This window comes from Falco peregrinus, chromosome 6 (genome assembly GCF_023634155.1).
Source record: "Falco peregrinus isolate bFalPer1 chromosome 6, bFalPer1.pri, whole genome shotgun sequence".
NCBI classification, from domain to species: domain Eukaryota; kingdom Metazoa; phylum Chordata; class Aves; order Falconiformes; family Falconidae; genus Falco; species Falco peregrinus.
Window position 1 is genome coordinate 64,239,791 of NC_073726.1, and position 24,409 is coordinate 64,264,199.

The 24,409-nt window shown below is 46.6% G+C and overlaps 1 protein-coding gene and 1 long non-coding RNA gene across 2 annotated transcripts in view; both read left to right on the forward strand.

The window, feature by feature from the left end:
- The window catches only part of HIPK2 (homeodomain interacting protein kinase 2), a 145,053-nt gene extending 132,296 nt beyond the window's left edge, over positions 1 to 12,757 (forward strand). Inside the window, 1 exon segment of the mRNA XM_055807079.1 lies at positions 1,379 to 12,757. Coding sequence (XP_055663054.1) covers positions 1,379 to 1,846 — 468 coding nt within the window. The 3' untranslated portion in view covers positions 1,847 to 12,757.
- Positions 12,758 to 19,279: 6,522 nt separating this feature from the next.
- Positions 19,280 to 23,657, forward strand: LOC114011611 (uncharacterized). The gene is made up of 4 exons (XR_003553586.2): positions 19,280 to 20,285; positions 22,219 to 22,404; positions 23,328 to 23,407; positions 23,561 to 23,657. It is a non-coding gene; the product is annotated as an uncharacterized LOC114011611 (long non-coding RNA).
- Positions 23,658 to 24,409: the final 752 nt, after the last annotated feature.

A 24,409-nucleotide genomic window follows, 5' to 3' on the forward strand; every position in this document is an offset into this window, starting at 1 on the left:
GGTGAAGGGAGTGCATCAGCCTGGCTGCAGGACTGGGAGAGAAGTCCCCATCAGGTGTGACAAGGCAAAGCAGAGCCCTGATGCATATACATGACTTCATGTAATGAGTTTGATCCATCCTGTGATAAACCTGGGCTGAGATCTGGGCAAATCCCATTACTTGGCAGCATGCAGCTCTCAAGATGCTTCATAGTCTGAGATCAGAACACCCAGGGAGCTCCCCAGGAGTTTCAGTAAATAACGCCCTTTTCACGCACTGCACCTGGGGCCTCCCTTCCCCGGTGGTGAGAGGTGAGGGAGGTTACAGCACAGTCACCAGCCTTTCAAGAGGAGAAAGTTGGAGACCTCAGAGGACCGTGCTGGTTTACATCCAGAGCTGGATATAAGCAGGACTGTTTTTTTTTTAAAAAAAAATAATTTAGGGGAGAAGAATGTCCCCTTCCCCTCAAAATGTAGTTGAAATTTTAAAATTTAAACAAACTTGAAATAAAAGTGAGTGTAAATGGAGGAAGTGGGCGAGATGCTGTTTCCAAAAGTGGGGGAGGAGCGTGGCTGCCGCACTTCAGACCACAGTGACAGCACAGGGAGTGCTTACAAAGAGGGTGAGAGGGCTTGGAAGAACAGAAGGAAATAACATGGAGCATTGCCGTTCTTGCCTTCTAATTCCAACTTTATTGGTTATTTAATACTCTTGACTACAAACGACTGGGAAAAGTCCTTGCAATTCAAAAAAAAACAACTTAGAAAATCTCTGAAAAAGATGTTGCTCCTGTCCCACCACAAGAAGTTGCCTATGCTCAAGTAATTATAGCTGATTACATGAGGGTACCAGGCACCTGCAGGATCTGATTGAGCCAAGGGGGTTGTCTTTAAAGTAGCTATTTTTACTAACCGAGAAAATTATAACTGCAAAGACCCAAACTGAGCGAAAATAAATTGCCTGTTTCAGGCGTAGTTAGGCAACTTCATCCCCCTGAGCAATCGGCGTGCCACCTATCAGCAGAGAATTCACTAACAAAAGCTGCGTGTTGCGTGAGCAACTGGACTTGGGGAAGATGTTCTTAGGAGCCGGGCATCCAAGGTTGGGTCTTTGTGGTGTGCTAGCAGATTGTGGCTCAAACTGGGGGATCCGTTGTCCTTTTGGGGGCCATTTTGGTGTGTGTATGAAACCGCAGGGTCTTCCTAGGCTTGGGAGGGACCCTTTGCTGTCACTGGTTTCCAAGGGAAGACTTTGGTGGTGCTGAGGGTGTCAGGAGGAGCACAAGGGACTTTCCTGAGGCCATCCTGGTGTCGTAGGAATGCTCCCAGAAACCACTGAGGAGGTAAAGAGCCGTCTCTTGTCTTGTAACCACTTATCACTGTTGCTGTCTTTATCCAGGCCCAGCAGCACATCACGACTGATCGCACAGGGAGTCACCGGAGACAGCAAGCCTACATCACTCCAACAATAGCTCAGGCCCCGTACTCTTTCCCGCACAATAGTCCCAGCCATGGTACAGTTCATCCTCACTTGGCCGCGGCTGCCGCTGCTCACCTGCCCACCCAACCCCACCTCTACACATACACCGCCCCCGCCGCCCTGGGCTCCACGGGCACCGTCGCGCACCTGGTGGCCTCCCAAGGGTCTGCACGGCATGCCGTGCAGCACACCACCTACCCCGCCAGCATCGTCCACCAGGTCCCTGTCAGCATGGGCCCACGGGTTCTGCCCTCACCCACCATCCACCCGAGTCAGTACCAGGCTCAGTTTGCCCATCAGACCTATATCAGTGCTTCTCCAGCCTCCACAGTCTACACTGGATACCCACTGAGCCCCACCAAGGTCAACCAGTACCCTTACATCTAAACACTGGAATAAGGAGTGAGAGACGCACCCGTGCCGGGGGAGTGAGGTGGCTGCTTTTGTACTGAAGAACATGACAAACTAACAATGCAATGGGAGGCTCGCGTGAAACTTGAACGAAGGAGACTTTAAGGAAGAAACGAAAAAGAGGAAAGAAGGGGGAGAACCAATTCTACACTTTTTATTTAAAAAAAAAAAAGAAAATGGAAAAAAAAGAACAGAAAAAAATAAACCACAAAAACCAACCATTCTGCACCAAACTAGAGAGAGAGAGAAGCAGAAGGGCCCTCCAGTGGGTCCTGTCTTGTGAAGAACTTCACCAACAGACTTTTAAAGGTTATTTTCATCCAATAGTGAGCTACATTTAGAAATTTGTTGTCCAGAACACCTAAAATGAAATCCATTAGGTTTTTAATCCAATAGGTATATGGATTAGGGATTTATCCAGCATTTCAAAGGGTCTGTACCCCGTCTTTGCAGTGGTCTTTGTATCCCAAAGCATCCATAAGGTTGGGGGGTGGGTGGGGGGGGTGGGTTGTGTCTGGAAATGGGAAGTGGGTAAGGGAGGCTGAGGGCAGAGAAAATGTCCCAGTGCTTTAAATTGAGACCTAGCACCATGACACTTAAACACACCTGGGCAACACAGGCTTTGCGGCACTGGCTGAGAGCAGAAGCAATGGAGATGTTTCTCCCTTTCCTTGAACACACTGGATAAATCCCTGAGAAATGCTGTTCCTAAACGAGATCTCTAATAATGTATGTTGGATTTCAGTTGCGTTTCATTTTGGTTTGTTTGGAAATTTTCCTTTTCAATCCCTAGCCGTTTTAGTATAGGAGGAGACATTTTAGCTGCCCCCACCCCCACCCCCAGGTAGAATGTAGCACTATACAGGTCATATGCCCTTTTTACTCTTTTGTGTTGAACTTCAACGATACCAATAGACTATTCCTCAATGTGATTGCACAAAGAAAAGTGATATAACATAGGCATGTAACAAATGTGATTGTGCAGGTATGTGTGTGTGCGTGTGCGTGCGTGCGTGCGTGTGCAGATGCTGCCTTCTCTCTGTGGTGTGTTCCTCGGCACAGCCATTACAACTGTCACAGTCTTAGTTTTACATCATTCCCTCGTAGTGCCTTACCGAACTACAGATGCGGTTTAAGGGTTTACTTCCACTGGTACTCCTAGAAACTGACTGAGGCTAGTCGGAATTTACTCTCAGCTCTTTTTCTTTTTTTTTCCTTTCTTTTCTTTTTTTTTTTTTTTTTTTTTTTTTTTTTGAGTTGTTTTTGCCGATTTTCTTCTGCTAGCAGTGGTGGGGTTTTTTTCCCACATCGTCAATCTTCGCTCTCTTGGCGAGGTGTTGGGGAGGCTCGTCGGGGTTAGAAGTGCATGTAGCTGGGTGTTTTGTCAAGCACTGGATAGGCTGGAAGTGATCAGGTTGGTTGGGAGACCCAGGTGACTCCCAGAGGGTCTGGGGATTCGTTTGTGGACTGGTCTGTTTCTATCCTGTTGAAATAACAGGTTTCCTCCCGGGAAACCGCATCCTCGTTCTGCTGTTTGCCGACGTTCTCGGTGGAGTGGGAGGACAGCATCCACCCACGTTGTCAGGTTGTCCCGGTTGTGTCTGTGAAATGGGAACAAAACTTTAGCCTGTGAAAGGGGGAAACACTAGCTGTTGCCAACATCTCTCACTACGTCTGTCGATGGGAGGAGGTCGGGAAAGGGCTGGAGTCCCAAAGCAAGCAGGAGAAAATCCAGTTTCCCGAATCAAACTCGGGTTTCTTACGTGAAAAAAAAGTATTGCAATACATCAGGCCTTACCCGCTGTAATGTAGCTGCGACAGCGTGTGCTTCCCCGCCTCCCTTCTCACCTATGCCACGAAAGGTTGGAACCGGGGAGCACGGTGGTCCTGTGCGTCCTCCGCACCAAGGAACGCTACGTGGTCGTCTTGTTTTCTGACAGATTCTAAAGAGAGCCTTTCCTACAGTTAGGTTTGGTTCAGAGGGGAGTTGCACTGGCAGTTGCACTGGTGCATCAATATTTGGAAGTGTCTCTAGAGTACCCATGCCTGGGGAGGAAGGAGAGAAGAGAGTTTGATAGAACGTTTCCGTGTTTCCATGAAAACTGAAGTCTACGTGGCTGCTCAGTTCCACTCTACATTTCCCTGTAACTAAAGCATGAAGTATTCAGGTATTTCACAAGATGCTGGAAAATAGCAGGTTCATCAGCAGGGTGGCGAGGGATGGGTTCCCTGGGTGGCAGCGAGGAAGGAGGCTCTCTCGGGAGGGAAAAGCTGACAGAAAGACAAGCACAAATATATTGTCCTGCAGTAAGTGCTTGGCTGGCCTGGAAGAAGGGATCCCGGTATGCATAGGCTGTTCAACAAGGCTGTTGTCTTCTGGCAGAGCACCAAATAACCTCCCTGGTTGCCAGCTCTGGTTCCTGGGCTACCTTTGCACAGTTTTCTTCTCCTGCCCGTCCTTGGTTCCAGCTCAGTATACTGTAGGTGAGGATGCGATCTCCAGCAGCCCATGCACCTTACCCCCACCCGGCTTCCTTCGGAAAGACGACACGTCCCCTTTCCTCTGAGGCAGGAAAACGAAGCCCTGCGCTCGCTGTTGCATTCCTCTCCTCTCCCACCAGTGCAGGAGCGAGAGTGTCATGCTGCTTGTGTCATGAAAAGGAAAGATAATGTTATTTTAATGTATGGTTGTTATGGTTATGATTATTATTTTATTATTATAATATTTTACTCTGGGTTTTAATTGCACACGCATTCCTTAATCTTTGTTGGTTGTTTTTTCTCTTTTAGTATTGTTGTTGTTGTCGTTAATTTTATTTCTTTTCATCAGTGGCATCAGAAGGGTTGCTGTGATTGTGAAAACTACAGCAGGAAGGGGAAACAAGAGTGTCCCAAGGATGAAAACTCTGCCACTAACTTAGGGGGAGTGGGGCCGCTCTGTGAGAGCAGTTACAGCCTTGAGGGACAGCAGTTATCCTCCAGGTCACGTCTGCATTTCAGAATAATTCCAGAAACACTCATTTAGAGGCCAAAACCAAACAGCAGCTACCGTAATGATCTGTCAGGAGAGCTGGATCACAGGCAGGTAAGGACCTTGGTGCCCTAGGATCCAGCTCGTTATTACTTTGTTTGATTGGACGTTTATATGAGACCAAGACCTATTTGTGCTCCAGGCCACAGTCGTTGGGCCCCTTTGATGAACCCACGGCCATGCAACATGTTAAGGGTTTGGATTTCCTAAAGGAGAAAGCAGATAGATGGCTCTCCAGAAACAGAGCTATCGGAGGAGCCGTGACGGAGGCTTGAGCGTGGCTCTCAGTCCCATCACTGGATAAAGGACACTGGCGTGCACGGATGGCGTTAGCTGGGCAAAGCACGGCCGCAGACAGGGCAGGGTTCCTAACCTGCTCTTTCACTCTCACTGAAGTTCAATCAGGTGTCCGCAGGACCAGGATGCTTGGTTCACCTTTTTTTATTATTATTATTTTTTGTCTCTAATGTAGATTTTCCGTTCCTTTATAATTATTTGTTGTGGAATTTTATTAAGCTATTCTGGTTGCTAGAGATTAGATATTTATGTTTTTATTTGCATCGCCTCCTCTGTTAAAATGGGGGGAAGCAGTGACTGAATTTAAACTCCATAAAAAAACCGATAGGACTTCAGCAGAGACTTAATCATGCACTTCACTGCTTTCCTAAAGAACAGACTTAAACCCTTCAGCTTAATTACTTGTTTATGTGCTCCTCTGGCCTAGGACCAGCGAAGCGTGGAAGGTTGGAATCTCAATCACAGCAATGTTTTACTTGTATTAATTGCATTTTCCCTGTGTACCCATCTGACCTGCTCTCCCACACGGGCTTGAATCTAATTTTGAGGGGCGTTTGGCAGTGAAGCTGGCAGCAAGAAGGGGCACAGTGCGTGGCCGAGGAGCCACCTTTCATGTCCATCCTGCAGCTGCTGATGTGCCAGCTATAGGTGATCAGATGATGGTGGCAATGGGACGCTGCGATTGCAAGAGATGCTTGGCACAGCCATCGAATTGCTTTGATGGTGCAACACTGTGTGAGAGCTGTGTTTTCTGGTGAATTTGGGGGAGCTGAGCAACAGCTCCCTCGTACCTGTATAAAGGCAGGGTGTGGAAACAGGTGTGGTACTGTTAGTCACAGGGAAACATGGTCGTTTCAGCAGAGGAAGCAAAATCTTTGCATGCTGTCGGTGCTGCATACATCATAACAGCCGGCTTGTTTTGCTTGCAAAGTCCTTTGGAGAGGAAATAGGATCGGCATGGTTGGGTTGGGTTGGTGTTCTTTGTGTGCGTGGGGTAAACGGCACAGAAACTTGAGAGGGGAGTCAAATGTTTAGATACTGGAAGTTTTGTGGGTGGCTTATGGCTGGCACAGTGAAAAAGCGGTCTCTTTTCCCATCACCTTGTCTTGCATTCTTCTCGTGGGGGAAGCAGAAGGAAGCACGGACGTTGCCTCCCCTCAGAGGTGGATGCTCAGATTCCTTCCGTGAAACCAAGATGCAGGAGAGAGGGGAGAGGGCCACTAACACGAGCAGAACAGAAAACCTGAATGGAAGCACTTCTCACTGCAGACTGGACCAGATCCATTTGTTTGAGAGAGCAAATGCAATTGCATCTTCCTCAGTTGAATTGTACTTATTTGCACCCAAGAAATCGGGCCTTGGCAGCTCTCTCTCTCTCTTTTTCTCTTTCTCGTCATTTTCTCATAATACATTAAACATTCCAAGAAAGGGACCCTTCTGTCTATGACATTTTTACTTTTTTATACTTTCAAGGGATTATGTCTTGTAATTTGGTTTGAAGGCAATTCCATTTGCAAACTCGAAGAGCGATCAACCTGGGTTTTTTTCTTTAACCAAAGATCCTTTTTTTTTTTTTCTAAGAGAGAGAAAGAGACCCCCACCCACTCCAGAAATGAAATGAACCCACAAGTCATGACCGCCAGGCAATGGGGATACACTGTGGAACTCCATCTTTCTCTTCTTTTTCTTTTTCTCTCTCAAGTTTTTGTCAGCATTTGGAGTAGCTAGCCTGACGAGCAGAGAAATTCACACTAAATATTGCTGCTATCCTAAAGCGTAGGGGTTGTCGAAAACTTTTTTCTTCTCTCATTATTGTTCACATTGATGAAAGTGTTTCAGTGGCGACAATGCAGTGTGGAAATGGTGAGCTGCGTGGTGGGGATGAGCTTCTGGGTGCTCTGCATGTTTCTGTAGCGTCTCCTTTCCTGGATTTAGGATTAGGATGCTGGTTTTGTGCTGTGAGTCGGACCCCAAACCGTGCTGCCATGGTCAGGCCAGGCTCAGCTGGGCAGGTGTTGGACTTAGGTGTGTGTTCTTCCATGGCTTGGCAGTCAGCCCATCAGAGATCTTCAGTGCTACGTGTGGGCCAGATCCTGGATACCTGTGTGCAAGGTCTGCAGATGTAATCCTTGTTGAGGGTAGGCACCACAGAAGGTAAAAAGGTGGGACGGGAAAGATTTCTGCCTTCCTGCTGACAGAGCTGCCCCTGCTGTGGTCCCATTTGCCGTGGGAGCTTCAAAGCAGTTGATCTGCAGTCCTGGGCAGTCCCAAGTCCTGCTGGCGCTCCTGTGAGGAGGCCTGTGTCCAAAGTACACGGAGTCCCTAGCTGACTGCTTGTGGCCCACTTCCGTGCCTACCAGTTATTTTGCTCCCTCCGTGCTCGGAGAGGAGAAGATGGGTCTGCGCTGCTGGGGTTATCCCACGGCCGTACTCCAACCAGGCTGCCTCTGAGGACGGTGAGGATTTCACCCTGGGCTGCAGACGCTGAGCGAGGTGCACCATTTTACAGTGGTGCTTGAAACCGTGGTGGCGGTCCCGTTGTAAATGGCCGTGTGCGGGCTGCTTGCTGGAGTACTGTGTCGGACAGGAGGTCCTGGGCTCTCCAGGCTGGTCCCTATCCCTGTGGTCCATCCTTCCCACCACCCGGGAACGCCACTACCTGCGAGCGATGCCAGGATGCCCCTGCACTCACCGCCCACCGCAGGCACACAGCGAGACCCCCCGCAGGAGCAGCCCCTTCCAGTGAGCTTGGGCAGCGTGCGGAGGAGCACTGCTAGCCGAGGGCTCTGCTCTGGAGGGGTCTTCTTTCCCCCGTGGCAAACGGGGAGCCCAGAGGCAGTGTGACCTGTGAAGAGCTGCTGATGCAGGTGGAGGTGTGGGAACCGGACCGGAGGTAAGCCAGGCTGAGCTCTGCACGTGTCAAGCGCTTTCAGTGGGAGGACACGGTTTAGAGCATTTGTGTGTGTCAAGAGTGAAATTCGAACGGTAGATTGGCTTGGTTCTTCAGAAGTCTTAGGAAGCGTACTAGGAGGCGTTGTGTTCGGCATTTATGGTTTGAAACTCCTGTTTCTCATTTACGGGTTAGCTTTGTCCTTCCAGTTTTAGCAGTGCTGCTATAACAGACTATTCATGTGTGTTTGAAGATAATTTTTTGTTTAATCTTTTTGCTTATCATAGTTAATCTAAGAAAGGCAATACTAAAGGTATATTTTTTTCCAAAAATGATATTTTTTACTGCACTGATAAATATTGTGACATCTCTGTTCTTAACTCTTTTGCTGTGAGGGGAACTGTGTGCAGATTCACACAAACCTTGTAAATACTTGTGTGTACTTCTGACAGCCAGGGATTATTTTTTATCTCTTTTTCTTCTTTTTTCTTTTCTTTTTCTCCTTTTCCCCTCTTTTTCTCTTCTCTTTTTCTCTTTTTCTCTTTTTCTCTTTTTCTCTTTTTCTCTTTTTCTCCTTCCCTTCCCTTCCCTTCCCTTCCCTTCCCTTCCCTTCCCTTCCCTTCCCTTCCCTTCCCTTCCCTTCCCTTCCCTTCCCTTCCCTTCCCTTCCCTTCCCTTCCCTTCCCTTCCCTTCCCTTCCTTTCCTTTCCCATTTTTCTTTCTTTCAAACAAGGTTTCCTCTTTGAAACAGAAAGCAATGGGGCAACAATGCTCAGAGCAAAAGCAAAGCTTATCCCACTTTCACGTAGCCAAGGAGTTTTTGCAGTGCTGGCATAGAATTAATATTTAATGCTGATGTGTTTTGATTTTATTTTTTTCTTTTTCAGCAAACTGTTTGGAAAGGAATAAGACAGAAAAGCTTCGGTCTGGAATTCTGATCAGAAATGTTACCTATCTATTTTATGGCACCTCCAATTTTTCTTTTGTTTCCTTTTTCTTTAAAAAATCAAAACAATAACAACAAAAAAGTTTTTTGCAGGCTTGCTTGCCTGAGCTCTAGGCTGGTCAGCTGCTGTCCCATGGGTGCCCGATGCTCCGGGACCACCAGCTCCTTTGGAAGCAAACCCACTGATCAGAATTCTGGATTCTGATTGCTTCAAAGGGTATCCCCCAGTACTGCTGGATACCTTCGTTTTTTTAAAAGAAGGATTTAGATACACTTATATTACGCAAACTGTGACCTAATGGCAATAATTACCTCAAATGTGGGCATTCATCCTGGTTTTAGCCTTTTTGAAAACATGTAGCCAGCTTGAACTTTGATTCAAAGACTCTGAAGTCCGTAGGGGCAGAATAGCGATAAATGCCCACCCTGGTCATTGTTGCTTGAGTGAATTCTGAAGACAGTGAATCTTTAAAAAGGAAAAAAAATTAAACCAAGGAATAGATTACTCTTTTATGTATTTTAATCAATTGTGATGTTAAAATGCACATGTAAGTATATATGTTTATAGCTACTGTAAAATGCTTTGGCCTTCTAGAAGATATTTAATGAGTCACATTTTAAACCAATATGAACTGAATAATAGACTGTGGCTACTTAAACAGTTTTCTGGCTACATTTTATAGTTATTACAGTGTTTTATAGTTTACATTTAAACTGGTACTTTTTAAGGGAAATTTTGTGTTTATAAGTGACACCTTCAAAAACTCAATACAGCTGCCTCTTTTTAATTTTGCCCGTTAAAAATTGAAAAGTACAAGTGTGTCTTCAATATGTATATTCTGTTTTGAGATATAACATAGTGTTGGAAAGTCAGTCCAGAGATCAAGTAATCCACTGTATTCCAAAGTCTGGTCGAAAAAACACTCCACCCACTTTGAAGATTTAGTCCAACAGATAAGCTATTTGTTTGTTCGCTTGTTTTAATAACGTGCTTTATCAGGCTCCTTGGGTTGAAGCAGGGAGCGCGATACTAAATTCACTGTTCTATGTAGGATCCTCATCTGGATGAAGATACCCGCATCAGGAGAATGAAGGATATTCAAAGGAAGGATTGTACTGTACTGTTGATAAATCATTAGCCAAACGATCAATTCCTGAGTTAGTGAATGCCTGTTTTTATTTGGGGGGGATGGGGTGGGGTGTCGTGTGTATGTGTGTGTAACAGCCACTCAGAGGCAATGCTGTAATTTGGCTTTCATCTGTTCACCCCTTTCTTACAAATGATGCTTACCACCACAGAAATGTTCTGAACCAGTAAAGGAAATACAAAGTTCACTGACCATCTCCTTGTCAACTCTGTTTTCTCAGCCCATGCCAGTTCTCGTCAATGCTGTTTCCCTGCTGCTGTTATCCTGTAGTTTGCATTTTGATATATCACATTCCCCCCTCCCCGGTCTCGTGGAGCTGTCTAGTTTCATCTGTTGTGTTCTTTCACTTGGGTAACCAGTGAACATGGTATAAATGTCTGCTGGGCAAAATGGTACTTGGAGGTCATGAAAGTACAGGAATTGGCATTTAAAAATATGTATGTGTACGTCTAGTACAGGAATTGGCATTTAAAAGTATGTATTTGTACGTCTGAAGAACGGAGCTTCAGTCGTGGAGCTCAGGTACTCTTGGGAGGGCTCCTTAATGTGTTTCCATCATGCCCGACGGGGCTGTATCAGTCAGCTTAGAGCAGAGGTAGCGCAAAGGAGCGATCGGCGATGCATTGCAGTCGGGTGCATGTGCTGCTCCCAGTACAATCAGCGGCGCTGAGGCCGGGGGAGTGCAACCCGCCTCCTCCTCCTCCTCCCTCAGCACCATTCCAGGGCTGCCGTGTCCACCTTGTCACCCACATTATCAAAGTGATAACATATCATATGGCAAGCCAAAGCTGTCAGCAGCACTCGGGCCAGCTGGAAAACGTCCACCCTTTCTCACCGTGCACCACCACCCAACCAACAGGCTTGGCAGCCCCCGGCGCCTGCCTGGGCTTCTGTTCTCGGGGCGGGGGGGCACCAGCCCCACAAATGCCAGCACACTGGAATGAAGGAGCTGCAGAGTCTTGTTGAATACTTTGGCTTGCAGCTTGTTAGGCAAGAAGGGGGTTCCAACACTGGCAGTGCACATCCCGCAGGATCTGGGTGGTTACATATAGCACCTCTGCCCTCAGCAGGGAAATAAAGCGTTTCTGCAATGCTTCCACCCCACGTGGTTATGTACAACACTTCTGGCTTTTCTTACGCCGCCCCCACCCCCCGCTCCTTTTATCCTGTATGTGTTTTTTTAATTTTATTTTATATTGTTTTGCTCTGTATTCTTCTCTGTACAAAACTTCCACGGATATTCCAGGGCACAACCATTTCAGGTGTAAAAAAGGATCTCCTCATCCCATGTTTCACCAACAGAGCAATCAAGGCATTTTGGGTACCAGATTCTACTTGGGCAGAACCAGAATGTAGCCTGGATCTTTCATACCAAATCAAATTTCTGAAAGGAGAGGAAGTGTCATTAATAGCTTTATTAAAGGAGTGAGTGAGAGAGAGAGAGGGAGAGAGGGAGGGAGTGAGAAAGAAGAAAGAGGGGCATCTCAGAAGGTGAAGAGTCTAGACTTCGGGTAGTTAAAAACGAACCAACGGGTGAAACATTTTTTTATGAGCCGTAAAATCCTTTTAACAGAAGAGGGGAAATGGAGGGAATGTTTTATGCCTTTCAACTGCCCACAGGCCCAGCGTACTCTGGATGGAAAGTGGAAGTTAATATACACTGCACCAAAATTATTAAGAGGAAGAGAGGTGGGGGAGAAAAGCTGTGAAACACTGTCACAATCGCAAGGGAAAAGATTCCCGTGCCCCAGCTCTGGATCTCGAGTGGTTCTTTCTCTACAGTATCATCTCAGCCCAGTAACCCCACGAAAGCCCTGAGCCGTTGTGTTCCTTCACTGTACGGTTTCTGTAATAAGAGTGTTAATCCATGTTAATCTTTGTGAAAATTATTGTGTGCAACAGTATTTTCTTGTGTACTGCTTTTTTCCTATGTGAATTGTCCCTTTCTGTTTTCTTTTTTGCAGTTTTTTCCTTCTTTTTTTTTTTTTTTCTTTTTTCTTTTGGTAATATGTCTTTCTTCTTTCAAAAGAAAAAAACAAAAACAAACTGATGTGTTGTAGACCTATATGTAACCTATTCCTTAGTCTCATATTATAGGTATGTTATAAGAATGGATATTTTACTTGGCTTTAGAATGTTTTACAAGAAAACTAATTCTTAACCAATCAAGTTCTTGCTACTAAAAAAAAATGCTTGTGTTTTTCATCATGACGTTGTGTGCTTCTAATTAATAATCATTTTCGTTGTAGAAAAATGGAGTGAATTTATATTAGTCTTGGAAACTAATAATAGCATTGTAAATTTATGAGATGATTTTAACAGAAAATACATTATAGAAGAATATAGTTATTTTAATTGTAATATTACTAACTGTAGGGTGAGAAAGGAGGTCCCGTTGTGGTGAACTATGTTATAGCTTGTTATTCACGGTTTCTTTTTGATCATTTTTTCGGTCTCTGAGGTGAAACGAGTTATTAATCAGAATTTGTCAACTCACATATGCATATTGTATATGTGTAGAAATGTAATCACACTTTGTCTTGGAATTACATTAAACTGTTTTAAGTCACTGCAAAGTTTGTGTCCATATGTCTTCTCTCTAGTTAAAGTTTGGTCTGAACATGTGGTTAGTTTTCAGTTACTATTATTTAATCTCCTCAGTCTATTGGAAAAACAGCAGTAATAGTATCATTAATAATAAATACTTTCCCCTTTGAGGTGACATGTTTAGATTTGTGAGATGGATTTTTTTTCCCAGGGCAGAAGAGCATCTGCGTTCAGATCTGGGCTTCACTTAAGCACAGAAAGCTGCTCCGAGCTGCTATGTTCAGCTCCATCGAGAGCTCCCTGCTGCGTCCCACTGTGCAAATTGAAGTATGGGGATTGGCTGCAAATATCAGTCTGGGTTTTTGGTTTTTTATGCCTGAGCCTTCATTTCAGTTGTTCCCTCTCCTTGCTTTGCCAAGTCCCAGGTGACCTTTGAAAGGCTTATATAGACATCAAGATGCTTAATTCACCACCTGTTGCCAATAGCTGTACCTGCCCTTTGGGCTGTGCCTGATTTTCACCATGAGGTTTGCTCAGGAGCAAGCTGAAGGCATGTCTGCAAAGGGTCTCCTGTGATACCATGGTGTCACCCTGGAGGAGGCAAATGGCTCCTCAACGACTCCTCTTTATGGAGAGAGAGTGAGACCTGCCTGGTTTTGCTGCTCATCGTTCCAAACGTAGTGACTCACATGCAAGCCCCCGGCTCTCCTGGCCTGCAGGATTCATCTCGTTAGTTCAGCTTCTCCGTTCCTGGGGGTGGTCAGAGGGATGTTCAATGGGTTGTACCGGGCTGCCTGCAGCACAAGGCCACACTTTGCATTACGTCTCTGACAATGGCTTCTGCAAATGTGTGGTAACTGCCTGATGGCACTGCACGGCACCGCAGGTCATGGCTCGCATCGGAATATAAACCTTCGGGTAGAGCCCAAAGCTCATTGGTGAGGTCTGGCAGTGAAGCAAAGGTCCATTTTCATGGACTTCGTTTTCCAGCCTTCTGTCTCAGGAATCCCTGGAACAGGCAGCAAGCATTGTGGAAACTGTGGCTATGAATTTCTAGGTAGATAGGAAATTTTTGGAAACAAGAGGTCATTGGGACCTTTCTCCTAGCTGCCTTAAACTGGCCGAGACCCCAAATCAGCAAAAGTAATTAAAGCTGTAGTGCCTGTGCCTGTTCAGCAAGTCATTAAGTCTGTGTTTGATTTAAAATCATGTGTCCTATTAAACTTCAAGCTTTTTAAATATATGCTAACAGGTAATTGCATGCTTAGGTGCTTTACTGGAAATGGGGAGTTTACTGGGTCGTGGTGTAAGGACGAGACATTAGTGTGTGATCTAATTTCAGAAACAGCTGTAAATCCAGAGGGGCTAGATTTAACCAGTGCAGAGTTTCTCCATGTTTGTGTCACATTATGGTGTCTTCTTTATTTGTTTCCTTGTTTTGTAAAACTTATTTATAAAACTGTAAAAAATATCTGTCATTCTGTTGTCCGAGACCAAAACAGATTAAAAATACATTACAGTTGGAAAATGTACTTTTTTTTTTTTCTTCTCTTTTCAGACCATTTTTTCCCAGGAGGGGAAAATAGTTTCTTAATTTAAGCAGGGCTGCTTCTAATGGAGCCTGCAATGCCTTGCGAGAGGGAACAGTGAGGGTTTTCAGCCACCATGTAAAAGGATGAGAATGGTCTTAGAGAATTTGACACGTTAGTGGCCCAAGCCCGGACTCGGGAACGCCCAACACCAAGGAATGCTCTGCAAGTGCAGCCATTTTCTGGGTTTCACCTCAGACTGGTCATTTATCTGCATATCCACTTGTAATAACACCTGAATCCAGTTAAATCTAACTTGGTAGGCATTTTACTGAAACTCAAGGGAGCTCTTACTGACTAGTAGGAGGCCAGGACTGTCCATGCATCTTCCACTGGCACAGCTGGTCACAAGGAATTCATCCCCAGTTGCTCTGAGCTCACTCAAAAGATCAAAGTGCAATAAGCGCAAGGCTTAAACGGCCTGGCAGGGCTGGGAGAGCCCAGCCCGCTGCGGAGCTGGGGGCAGGTGTGCCTCTCCCCGTAGCACAAACCCACTGGAGCTGCAGTAAAATCAGCACCTGGAGAGCATGAGCAGCTGGTGCAAATTATCACCACCTAACTTGGGCCAGTCCAACTTTTTCTGGGCCAGAAGGAATCTCTGCTGCTGCTTTGAGAGTGTTCACCTTGGCCAGACAGGTTTATTCAAGGTGGGTATGGCTCTTAATTAAAATTGTGAGGGTGGGGATACATGTGGACATGGCATGCACGTAGTGGTGCTGCTGTTCCTGGCATGTGCTGCTTGTACTTTCCAGTGCTGCAGTTATGTTTTAGTTCTTTGGCATCCAAAGTTTGGCACCTAAATTTGTATTTGTACGTATGAGGAGAGCTTGTCTGACTTGTAATGCTGCTCTGCCCTCCTAGCTGCTATTTGCTTCCAATGAAACTGGAAAGCGGAGACTGGGAGAGGGAAGGGAATGGTCCTGCTCTGTGAAATGCAGACTGTTGCCCTTTAGTCACCTGTGCACGTGTCATATGTCCACAGCAAACCCGTGCTGGAGCTGTGGACCTGCATCTTGTAAATTCTTGTGTCTTACTATGCTGCTCAGGCCAGGGCAAACATGCCTGCATCAGCATTTCCTGCAACACGTTTTCCCTTTATGTTTTCTCCTGTGAGGTGCCTGTGCAAATAATGAGCAATAAAGGCTGTTATTTAAAGGCCCCCGCACTGCACTGTATATCAAAGTCTCTGCTATTTGGGGCTTTTGCTCAAAGGGAAGCAGCCGCAGGAGGAGCTCAATGCGCAGATCCTGAGCCACGCTAAAACCCATTTGTCAAGGCAGCTGGCTGGGCCAGGAGCAGGCTTCTCCAGGCAGTGTTGCCACCGCTGCACCAGCCCCAGGGACCTAGCACGAGCCAGGGAACAGCACTCCATCCCCATGGGGACTTGTCACCCCTGTGTTAACCCTGTAACAAGGTCCAGTGAAAAGGCACCCTGGGTAGCTTAAGTACACTAAACTCGATGCTGCATTTGTACACAGGCCTTTCTGGACACATCCAGACATGTGGTTTTGGGGTGCAGGAGGCCACAAGTCCAGGAGGCATCTGGAAAATTTCCCATTCATACTTGGACAGCACACCGCCTCTAGTGTGTGGACTCATTAAATATGAAAAAGTCACTTTATTCCCCTTTCTTTCTTCCAAGCTCATAAAAAAATAAATTAAAACTTCTAGTAATGTCACGGTGGAAAAAAAAAAATGCTGGTTAAAAAGAAGGACTTACTGTAGGTCACAATACAGTGACTGGACCCTGAGAGAAAAATTCCTGTCTCCTCCAGACGCTCAGGGATAGCCTGCAGTCTGAAAACCCCAGAAAGGAATTCATGCACACACAAGGAGCGATGCTGCTACTGAATTGTTCCCCCCACAGACCAGCGTTTGGGTCACAGCCCCATCACAGTGCTGCTAGGCTGCTCAAGAAAAGCTCACTTTGGTTCACTGGGGGTGTTTAGTTGTGGAAGAAATATCCTTAGTCTGCTTCTCTCCTTCAGACAGCAACAGGCTGCCTCGGGAGTTTATGGAATAGGAGGGACAGGAATAATAAAGGCAGGTCTGGAAGGAGACCACAGGACACATTGATGAAGGTTCAACCATACTTCATCCACATGCCACATGTGCCAGATTATTTGTCTACCCTGTTCTTAAAAATATTATGTGGAGTCCCCAAGACTTAAAAGCTCTGCTTTCTCCTGCATCACTGCTCCTTTGCTAGCCATGTCTCCCTCTTTATCCCTGGGCTCGGAATACGTCCTCCTCTTTTTTAATGACCCTTGACTTGCGCCATCCCATTTCCTCACCTTTCCTCTCACCTCCTTAATTTTCACTCCATATTGTTTTGACGCTGGCATGTGCGTGCATAACTTAGCAGGGGTGAAGGCCGAGGGGTAGGCAAGGGTGTGTAGCAGTGGGTGACAGGAAAAGCAATCCCATTAGGCTGGGGGGTGGGGGGGGGGGGTGGTGGTTAAGGCTTTAAAATAATACCAGAACTGACTGTATTTGCATGGAGGCAAGGCCCAGAGACACTGGTGGTAATGGCTCACCATTCAGCCTTGTGATAAGCACCTCTTTCCCAGCACATTTCTTTTAACCTTTCACATGTCTGTGCCCCACTGGTGTTAAAACACAGGCAGGGAAGAAGCAAAGCGGCCGTGAATCCTTTCCCCCCACCCGTGCAATCCCCCCAAGCTGTCACTTGCCCCAATTTCATTCTCTCCACTCCCTGCCCTTTATGCTGCCTGCTAAAATATGGAAATAGGGGCGCGCAGCACCGAGAGATAGAACGGAGGAGGTAGGAAAGGCTGTGTGGAGTAGGGGCGGGGGGGCAGCACAAGGTGGGAGAGGGTCTGGTGTTACTGGGAAAGGTGGGCAAAGGTGATGGAACGTTCTGATACCAGCTACAAGAGGAAATGAGAGAGAACTGAGCGTAAACCAGGCGGTGGGTCAAAGAGGAGTAGAAAAGAATAGACACGAAGGAGAAACGAGCGTATTTTCAGAAGCAGCGAGTTTGCACTGCTCTGACCAAAGTACGGAAGGCCGGGGAGGGGGCGCTCAACCCCTTGAAGAACTCGGGTCCTCTCTCAGATTTTTCCACCCAGCCTCTGGAGCAGTGGTCTCCACTGGGGGTGTGCACAAGACAGCCCATTGCAGTGCAGGAAGAAAATGTTTTCCTGCCAGCTCTAAGCGCGGATCCGCGACCCCACCGCCCCCGGCCCTGCGCCGAGTATCCCTACAGGCACCGAGTCCTTGCGAGGCGCAGGGCCCCGGCGGCCGGCAGAGGGCACCCGGCGCCCGCCCCTCTGCTCGCCCGCCGCGGCTCGGCTCGGCGCGGCTCGGCTCTGCTCGGCTCGGCTCGGCTCGGCTCGGCTCGGCTCGGCTCGGCTCTGCTCGGCTCGGCTCTGCTCGGCTCGGCGCGGCTCGGCTCGGCTCGGCTCGGCTCGGCGCGGCTCGGCTCTGCTCGGCGCGGCTCGGCTCGGCTCGGCTCGGCTCTGCTCGGCGCGGCGCGGCTCCCCCAAGTGAGTGTAGGTACACCCTGCCAGTACCAAGAAGTGACTTGAAAATCCTGTTACTCCCGCTGTGCAGCTGCGGCTCGGTGGCACCGAAGGGTTACCGGTGCCAGCACGCCGCGCTGCGCGCTCTGCTTCCACAGGGCATACAGCGGGCTGGGGCTGGGTGACGGTTTTAGGTGCCGAGCACGGTAGGAATAGTCAAATACATGGGTGTGAGAGAAGGCCGAGCTGAGATTCCGACAGCTCACAGTAGGTAAAGATACAGTAAGTAAAGAAGGAAACTCACAAGTGGAGCAAGGGCAATCGCTCGCCACCTCCCACCAGCAGACCGATGCTCAGCCCGTCCCTGAGCAACAGCAGCTTTGGAATCTTTCCCTTCCCCCAGTTTTGGTTGCTGAATATGATGTTACATGGTATGGAATATCCTTTTGGTCAGTTGGGGTCAGTTGTCCCAGCTGTCCCACCCAAGGGATGTTTTCGTTTTGCTGAGCAGGGCTTACACAGAGTCAAGGCAGCAGAAAAGTCTGCTTCTCACCCCACCCCACCAGCAAGTGAGCTGGGGGTATGCAAGGAGCTGGGGTGGGACACTCCATCCCAGCCAGAAACCTGGTGAGAGACACTAATTGAGGTGCTTTAAAACTGAGGTAGCAGAAGAATTCAGAGAACGTAAAGACAATTACAAAAAAGTACTCAAAGCTTTCAGTTAAGAAAATAGTTGGTACTAGTGGCAAAGTGAAAGTAGGTGGACTATTCATTCACCACTCAAGTAAGGATGTCACTGGTGCTTTTCTCTAGGAGTCAAAGATCCTCAAACACATACCTTTGATCTCAGGGCTGGCCTTTGATCACAGGGAACAGCGCTGTGCTTGCACGGAGGATTTTATAATACCTTGGTTGGGTATTAAATGTGAACAGCTCCAACACATCCAGTGCCAGAACCATTGATTGCGAGATTTGATGGAACTACTTGAATGCAAAAACTGGATGGCGGGAGGTCACAGGGTCTCATTCATTCACCTCAGTTGCCCTTCCTTTGAAGAAAAATGGGAGTTCTCTGGCTTCTTAATTCCATTGCACTCCAAAGGCTGCTGGCTACAGTAATAAGATGAAGAACATTACTTCTCAGGAAGGTGAGGGACTGTTCAGACTGGGTGTGTGGGGCGGTGTGTGTGTGTGTGTTCATCTACCCAATACCACCATCAGCTATTTCAGCCCTATGAGAAGAAAACTGAATGGAGAAGGATGTCTGTTTTCTCTTTCCTCATTACCGCTTTCAGGGCTTTCAAAGGAGACAGGGCTTTCACCAAGAAATACTCCAAGGTTTTGAGCTATATGCAGATGCTCAAGGAGCCTATGATCTGCTTTGCAGAAAAAGAATAACTGATAAGCAATCTCTGAGAAGTAAACTGCCTGCAGTTTACAACAGGAACAATGCTTGGGTTCCTTTCATAGTGTTTTATTACTCCTTATGTTTAATGAAAAGTTTGAGAAATTTTTCCTGAACCAGATTTGTCATTTATGACCTTACTTTACTACAGCAGAAGTTATAGAGAAAGGATCTGGATTTTTAAAGAGTTTTATAATAGGGTACGTGCCTCCTTGCCCTATAACTGTAGGCAGATGGGGTCACACGGCAATGCACACACTTACCATAAAGCTCAACTTTCTGTGGCCGCTTTCTCTCTTAGTTTTCTTCTTCCTTCTTTTCTTTATTTTCTCCCATCATCCTGATTTTCCTCTTTGCAATAAGTAGAGTTATCAATGGTCCTAACTGATCTGGTCTGAGCTCTCTGTTACTGAGTCATCTTGCTTGCTTGCTTGCTCGCTTGCCCAGGGCACTGTATTTACTCTCTGAACTGTGAAGCAGTTGTTCTTTAGTTTATTACAGCCTCCGTCTCCATTTATTAATAGGCCTCCTCAGCAAAGGCACTTGAAGTACATTGCCGAATACAATAATGAAACTGATGCTACTGCATCTACCCTCTGTACCATGCACCGTGTGTTTCTCCTGTGCTCTCCGTGGCCTGGCATATGCTCTTTATGCAGGCTTATAGGATAGGATACCCATACCTATGGCAGGACAACCGTATGATCTTGAATCTGTTTCCTGGTGAGTAAACACTGATTTCTTTAAGGACTTGTGGGGAAAATCCATTTTAATTCTCTGGGGAATCCTACAATCACAGGATCTGGCTTGGTGGGAAGGAGCCTCACCACTGGCTCCAAAACTGCACTCTGCATGAAAGGGGCCTGGTGAGTGGAAAAAAGCCCTGTGACTCCTCTGAGAAGCAAATGCAACTGCTACTGCTCTCCTGCAGAGGAGACCCTCTGATCATGATGAGCAACCCAAAAAGGAAGAGAATGAGTGTGACGCATCTTTTATACCTTCAGGGAAATTATAAACTGATCTGATGCTAATTGATGCTAATGAAAAGACGCCAGCAGACTTTGGTGTAGACCTGCAGGTAAGGAGAAATGATATCATTTGAACCTTGCTGCTGATAGCAGCCAAAAGGATGTTATTATGGTATCATCAATCGTGACAGTACTATTAAACCTTTTGGACAAAGGTTAGGACAAGTGTAAGCAGGGGCAGGAGAACTCTCCAGCTCTGCCCTCCTCACTTGTCCAGCATTTCTCAGGCAGTCTGGTCTCTCTTGTGACCAGGGGCTGTCTCTGTGGGACAGACTAACATATTACAGAGGTCCTGAGATGGTACTGTGCACACGCAGATCCCCACAGCCCTCTCTCTTGCCCTCTGCCCTCCCAGAACCCAGACTTTCGTACATGCAGTAGCTCTGCGGTGCTCTGCAAGGCAGAGGAAGAAGCCTCAATCCCTTCGCCTAAGCCTCTTGAGGAGCAAAAGAGGACATGCTACTCTGTGAGGGAGGTCAGGGCAGAGAAAGTCAGAGAAAGGTGGGGTCAGGACACAATAAAGGCACAGAGCAGAGCAAAAGGCTAGTATTAATTTTGCCCCAAATAATGAGCCCGGTAGTTGCAGGCTGGCTAAGCTTAGCTCACTTGCAGGGAAAATAAAGGAAAGCTTTTATGGGATTCAATCAAGAAAGAACTAAAGGAAAGAATACACTTAATGCCACTGACAGTTTTATGGTAACTATAAGCAAACTTGTCAAACAAACCTGATTTTTGTGCTTTGATAAGACTATATATTTGGCTGACAAAGGTAATTGCATAGTGATAATGTACTTGAAATTGTGTTGGGCATATGAGTCAGTAGTGCGCTGCATTTTGCGTCTAAAAATGAACACTGGAATATCAATACAGCTTGTGTGAACAGCACCAAGAGGAGGCCAACTGACAGACCTCAAAGAGCCAGTGAGGGGTCCATGAGAGGCTCATGGAGATTAGGGTGATGCTGGAAGCTGCTTAATCTGTTCATGTAATAATTTAATCTATAACCTAAATGAACATGGAATCACTACTGATAACAGCAGGGGCTGGCAATGACTAGCAGGACAAAAGACAGTCATGCAGAGTGATCGGGCATGCTCTGACAGCAAAGGGCTACCTAGTCTTGGAAAGGTGGAAGCTGCTAGTAGGAGTAGATGGGGAAGTTTTAGCTCAGTGGATGGCATTGATGAGTCTGAAACATTCAAGATCTTAGAGGTGATTTGGTGAAATGAGCCGGTTTTGATCCTCGAGGCATAAAGGGTCTGTCCTGGACCCAGATGCAAGTGGTAGAGGCTCTCCAGGACACAAGACCTCCAATTGATCAGGGCTGTCCCTGACTCCCCCTCAAGCTTCCTAGGCAGTGGAGAGCCTTTCCCTCCCCAGCACATCTCCGGCCAGAGCTGTGGAGAGCACACCATTGCCGTGCCCCACTGCCAAGTTGTCCTAAAGTGTGAGCAGGAGCTGAGTAGTTTACAGCCCATGCGGACAGCGGAAGAGATAACCTTGAGGTTCTGCCTCCTGGTGCCATTTGCTTGATTAATACGCTTGGGTCTGCCGTAAGGGAAGATTGTGCTATTTCTGCGCAGAGTGGGATCGCTCTGTTTTTGCAAACTAATACCCTCATCCCTGCCATCAGTCTGGCAGGGTCAGGCAGCAGCCGGGAGCGGTCGCCTAGGAGCTATGCAGCACACCCGGGGGAGAAACAGTAGGGTCAGGTGACAGTACCGTTCTCAGGTTTACCTGTTTGTTGGGGTTTCCCCCCCCCCCCTTTTCTTTTTTTGTTTGAGTTTTTTTTGTGTGCTTGTTTTGATTTATTTTTTTTTTAATGGAGTGTGTTATGCTTTTCTTATCTGGGAATAATGAGTTCACTTGTGCACTGCTGCCGAGGGGAGGAAGCACAGGCTTGTGAGGCAGCTGGTACACTAAGTCATCTCATGTCAATGACAACCAAGGATTTTTTTTTTCCCTCCACATGGTCTTCCCCAGGGAAGGACATCACGTGAATGGAGAAGCCAGCAGCCCCTGCTCTGCACCTCACTGACCCAACACACTTCAGGCCAGCAGCTGATCCAGGGGGCTCAAGAATATCTTTGTTGAAAGAAAAGATGTTTCTTCAACCAAAGGAAATCAGAAAAAGAAAAATGAGATGAAGGAAAGAAAGAGCATTTGTATGTAAGTCTTACCAGAAAACATGGTTGTTTCAACAGTTTCCATTGAGCACAAACACACCCGTTCAAGGTTAAGTGCCAACATCAACTCTCTCTTAAAGGGTGGCTTTTCCTGACTCATCCCAACACTGCTGTTCAGCCATTCCTCTTTGTGTAGCTGTGGTTTTCAGCAGTTCAGTGTCTTGCTTATTCTCCCTGGACTCCAGAGAAATTAACACTCACCTGCCTGAAGGTATGTGGTTAGATATTCCTGGTATACTACTTCAACTGCTCTGTGATATTAGAAACTGTATTGGTACATTGTCACTGTTTTCTTCCTATTTGCTTCCCTCTAACGTTCTTCTGTACAGCCTGGCAGGAAAACAGCCAACAGGAAAACTGAGATATTGTTGACATTCATAAAAATAACTTGCTTTCTCCATCGGTTTTCACACATAGATTTATCTTACTACTTCTGTTACAACCACCCTAAACCATCAGCAAGCGATTTCTGCAGAAAAGGTATCAGGGATATCAGTAACCATGCATCCTGCTGGTCCAAATTTAGATGCAGCATCTTAAACAAATGGACACAAATGGTCATAAGATCCACATTTCCCAGGCTTATAGTGAGCAATGGCCACAGGACTGTCCTGAGGTGTGGGCCCATGGAGGTCCCAGCAGAGGCACAGTGACTCTGGTGCCAGATCTACTGGACATGTGCTGAGTGTTTCCACAGTGGTGTATGCACAACATAACATTGTGTATACATGCATGGTTTGGCCATCCTCAGAACCATCCTGTTATGTCTCACAGACACACAGAGCAAAAAACTCTCAGCAAACCGTAAAAACGAGCGTCCAGAAGAGGAAGTACTGAAGCATCACTCCCTGACAAGGAGCAGGAATTGTCTTATTAATGAAGTCTACCTTGTTTCTCTCTCCCTAGGAGCTTGCCCTGAGGAATGTTTCGGTTTCTGTGCATCCTTGACTTTTCTTTGATCATCTGATATTCCTGAAGTTTTCAAGGTAAGTCTGCTTTTCTTTATGTGAACTATTGTTCGGTTACTTATAAAAGTGGGACAATTACTCTAAGTAGTGAATTATCAAAACATGCCAAGTGGCAGCTCTCCTCCCCATAAGCTTTTTGTGAGTACTTGGCTCTTCTTTTCCTCCCTGCAGTTGGTGTGTTCATCCTTCCTCTCGTGCACACCAAGGAACTGATCACACTGATATAATTCCGCTGAATTTGAGGGAACTACCTTTCAAATTACACTGGTGAGACACCCTTCTGTCCTTCCAATAGTTCACCCTGATCAGAGTTGCATTTAAGGGCATAAAATCAGTGCACGTGGCAGAAGGTATGAATTATACAAGTGGGACTTGTTAGACCTTAGGGAACCATGAGAACAGATCTCCTGTAACTTGCCTGAAGATACCTGAGTTTAACATCCTGAGATTCCAAAAGTTGTATCTTTGACTCTGACTACACCTAATTTAGTTGATGCAGGGGGTTTTGCCTTCTGTCTTCCTCCTGCACAGTTTCCCTTATCTTTGCATCTTCCCGTCTTTTCTTCATTGTTTCTTTTGCTCTTCAGCTGCATGTTACAGTAAAGTGTGGTTTTGTGTGTTCTTTCCAAAGCATTTCTGCATGAAGCTATAGCGGAGCTAAGGCTGTGGTGAAAGATACCAAAAATATATCAAGCAGTACACTGCTGGCTAATTTTTTAAAAAATGTCTTGTGTTAGCCAAACAATACAGCGTTTGATAAGCTGAAAGGATCATTTTCAAAGGGACATCTACCTTCAGCACAGAATCCAAGGATGAGAGGTAAAGCTTTAGGCTGAACTCCCAGCCAAGAATCCTCACCACCCTTTCCCATTCTTTCTTTGGGGTGGAGGTGAGGATGCTAGAGCTAGGGACTAGGACATTTGACAAGATTATTTTATTGTAGCAAAAAATGACAAAACAGAAAGGAGGGATAGGGCTGGTGAGGGATGGAAAAGATTGATAATTGTTTCCTTGGCAACT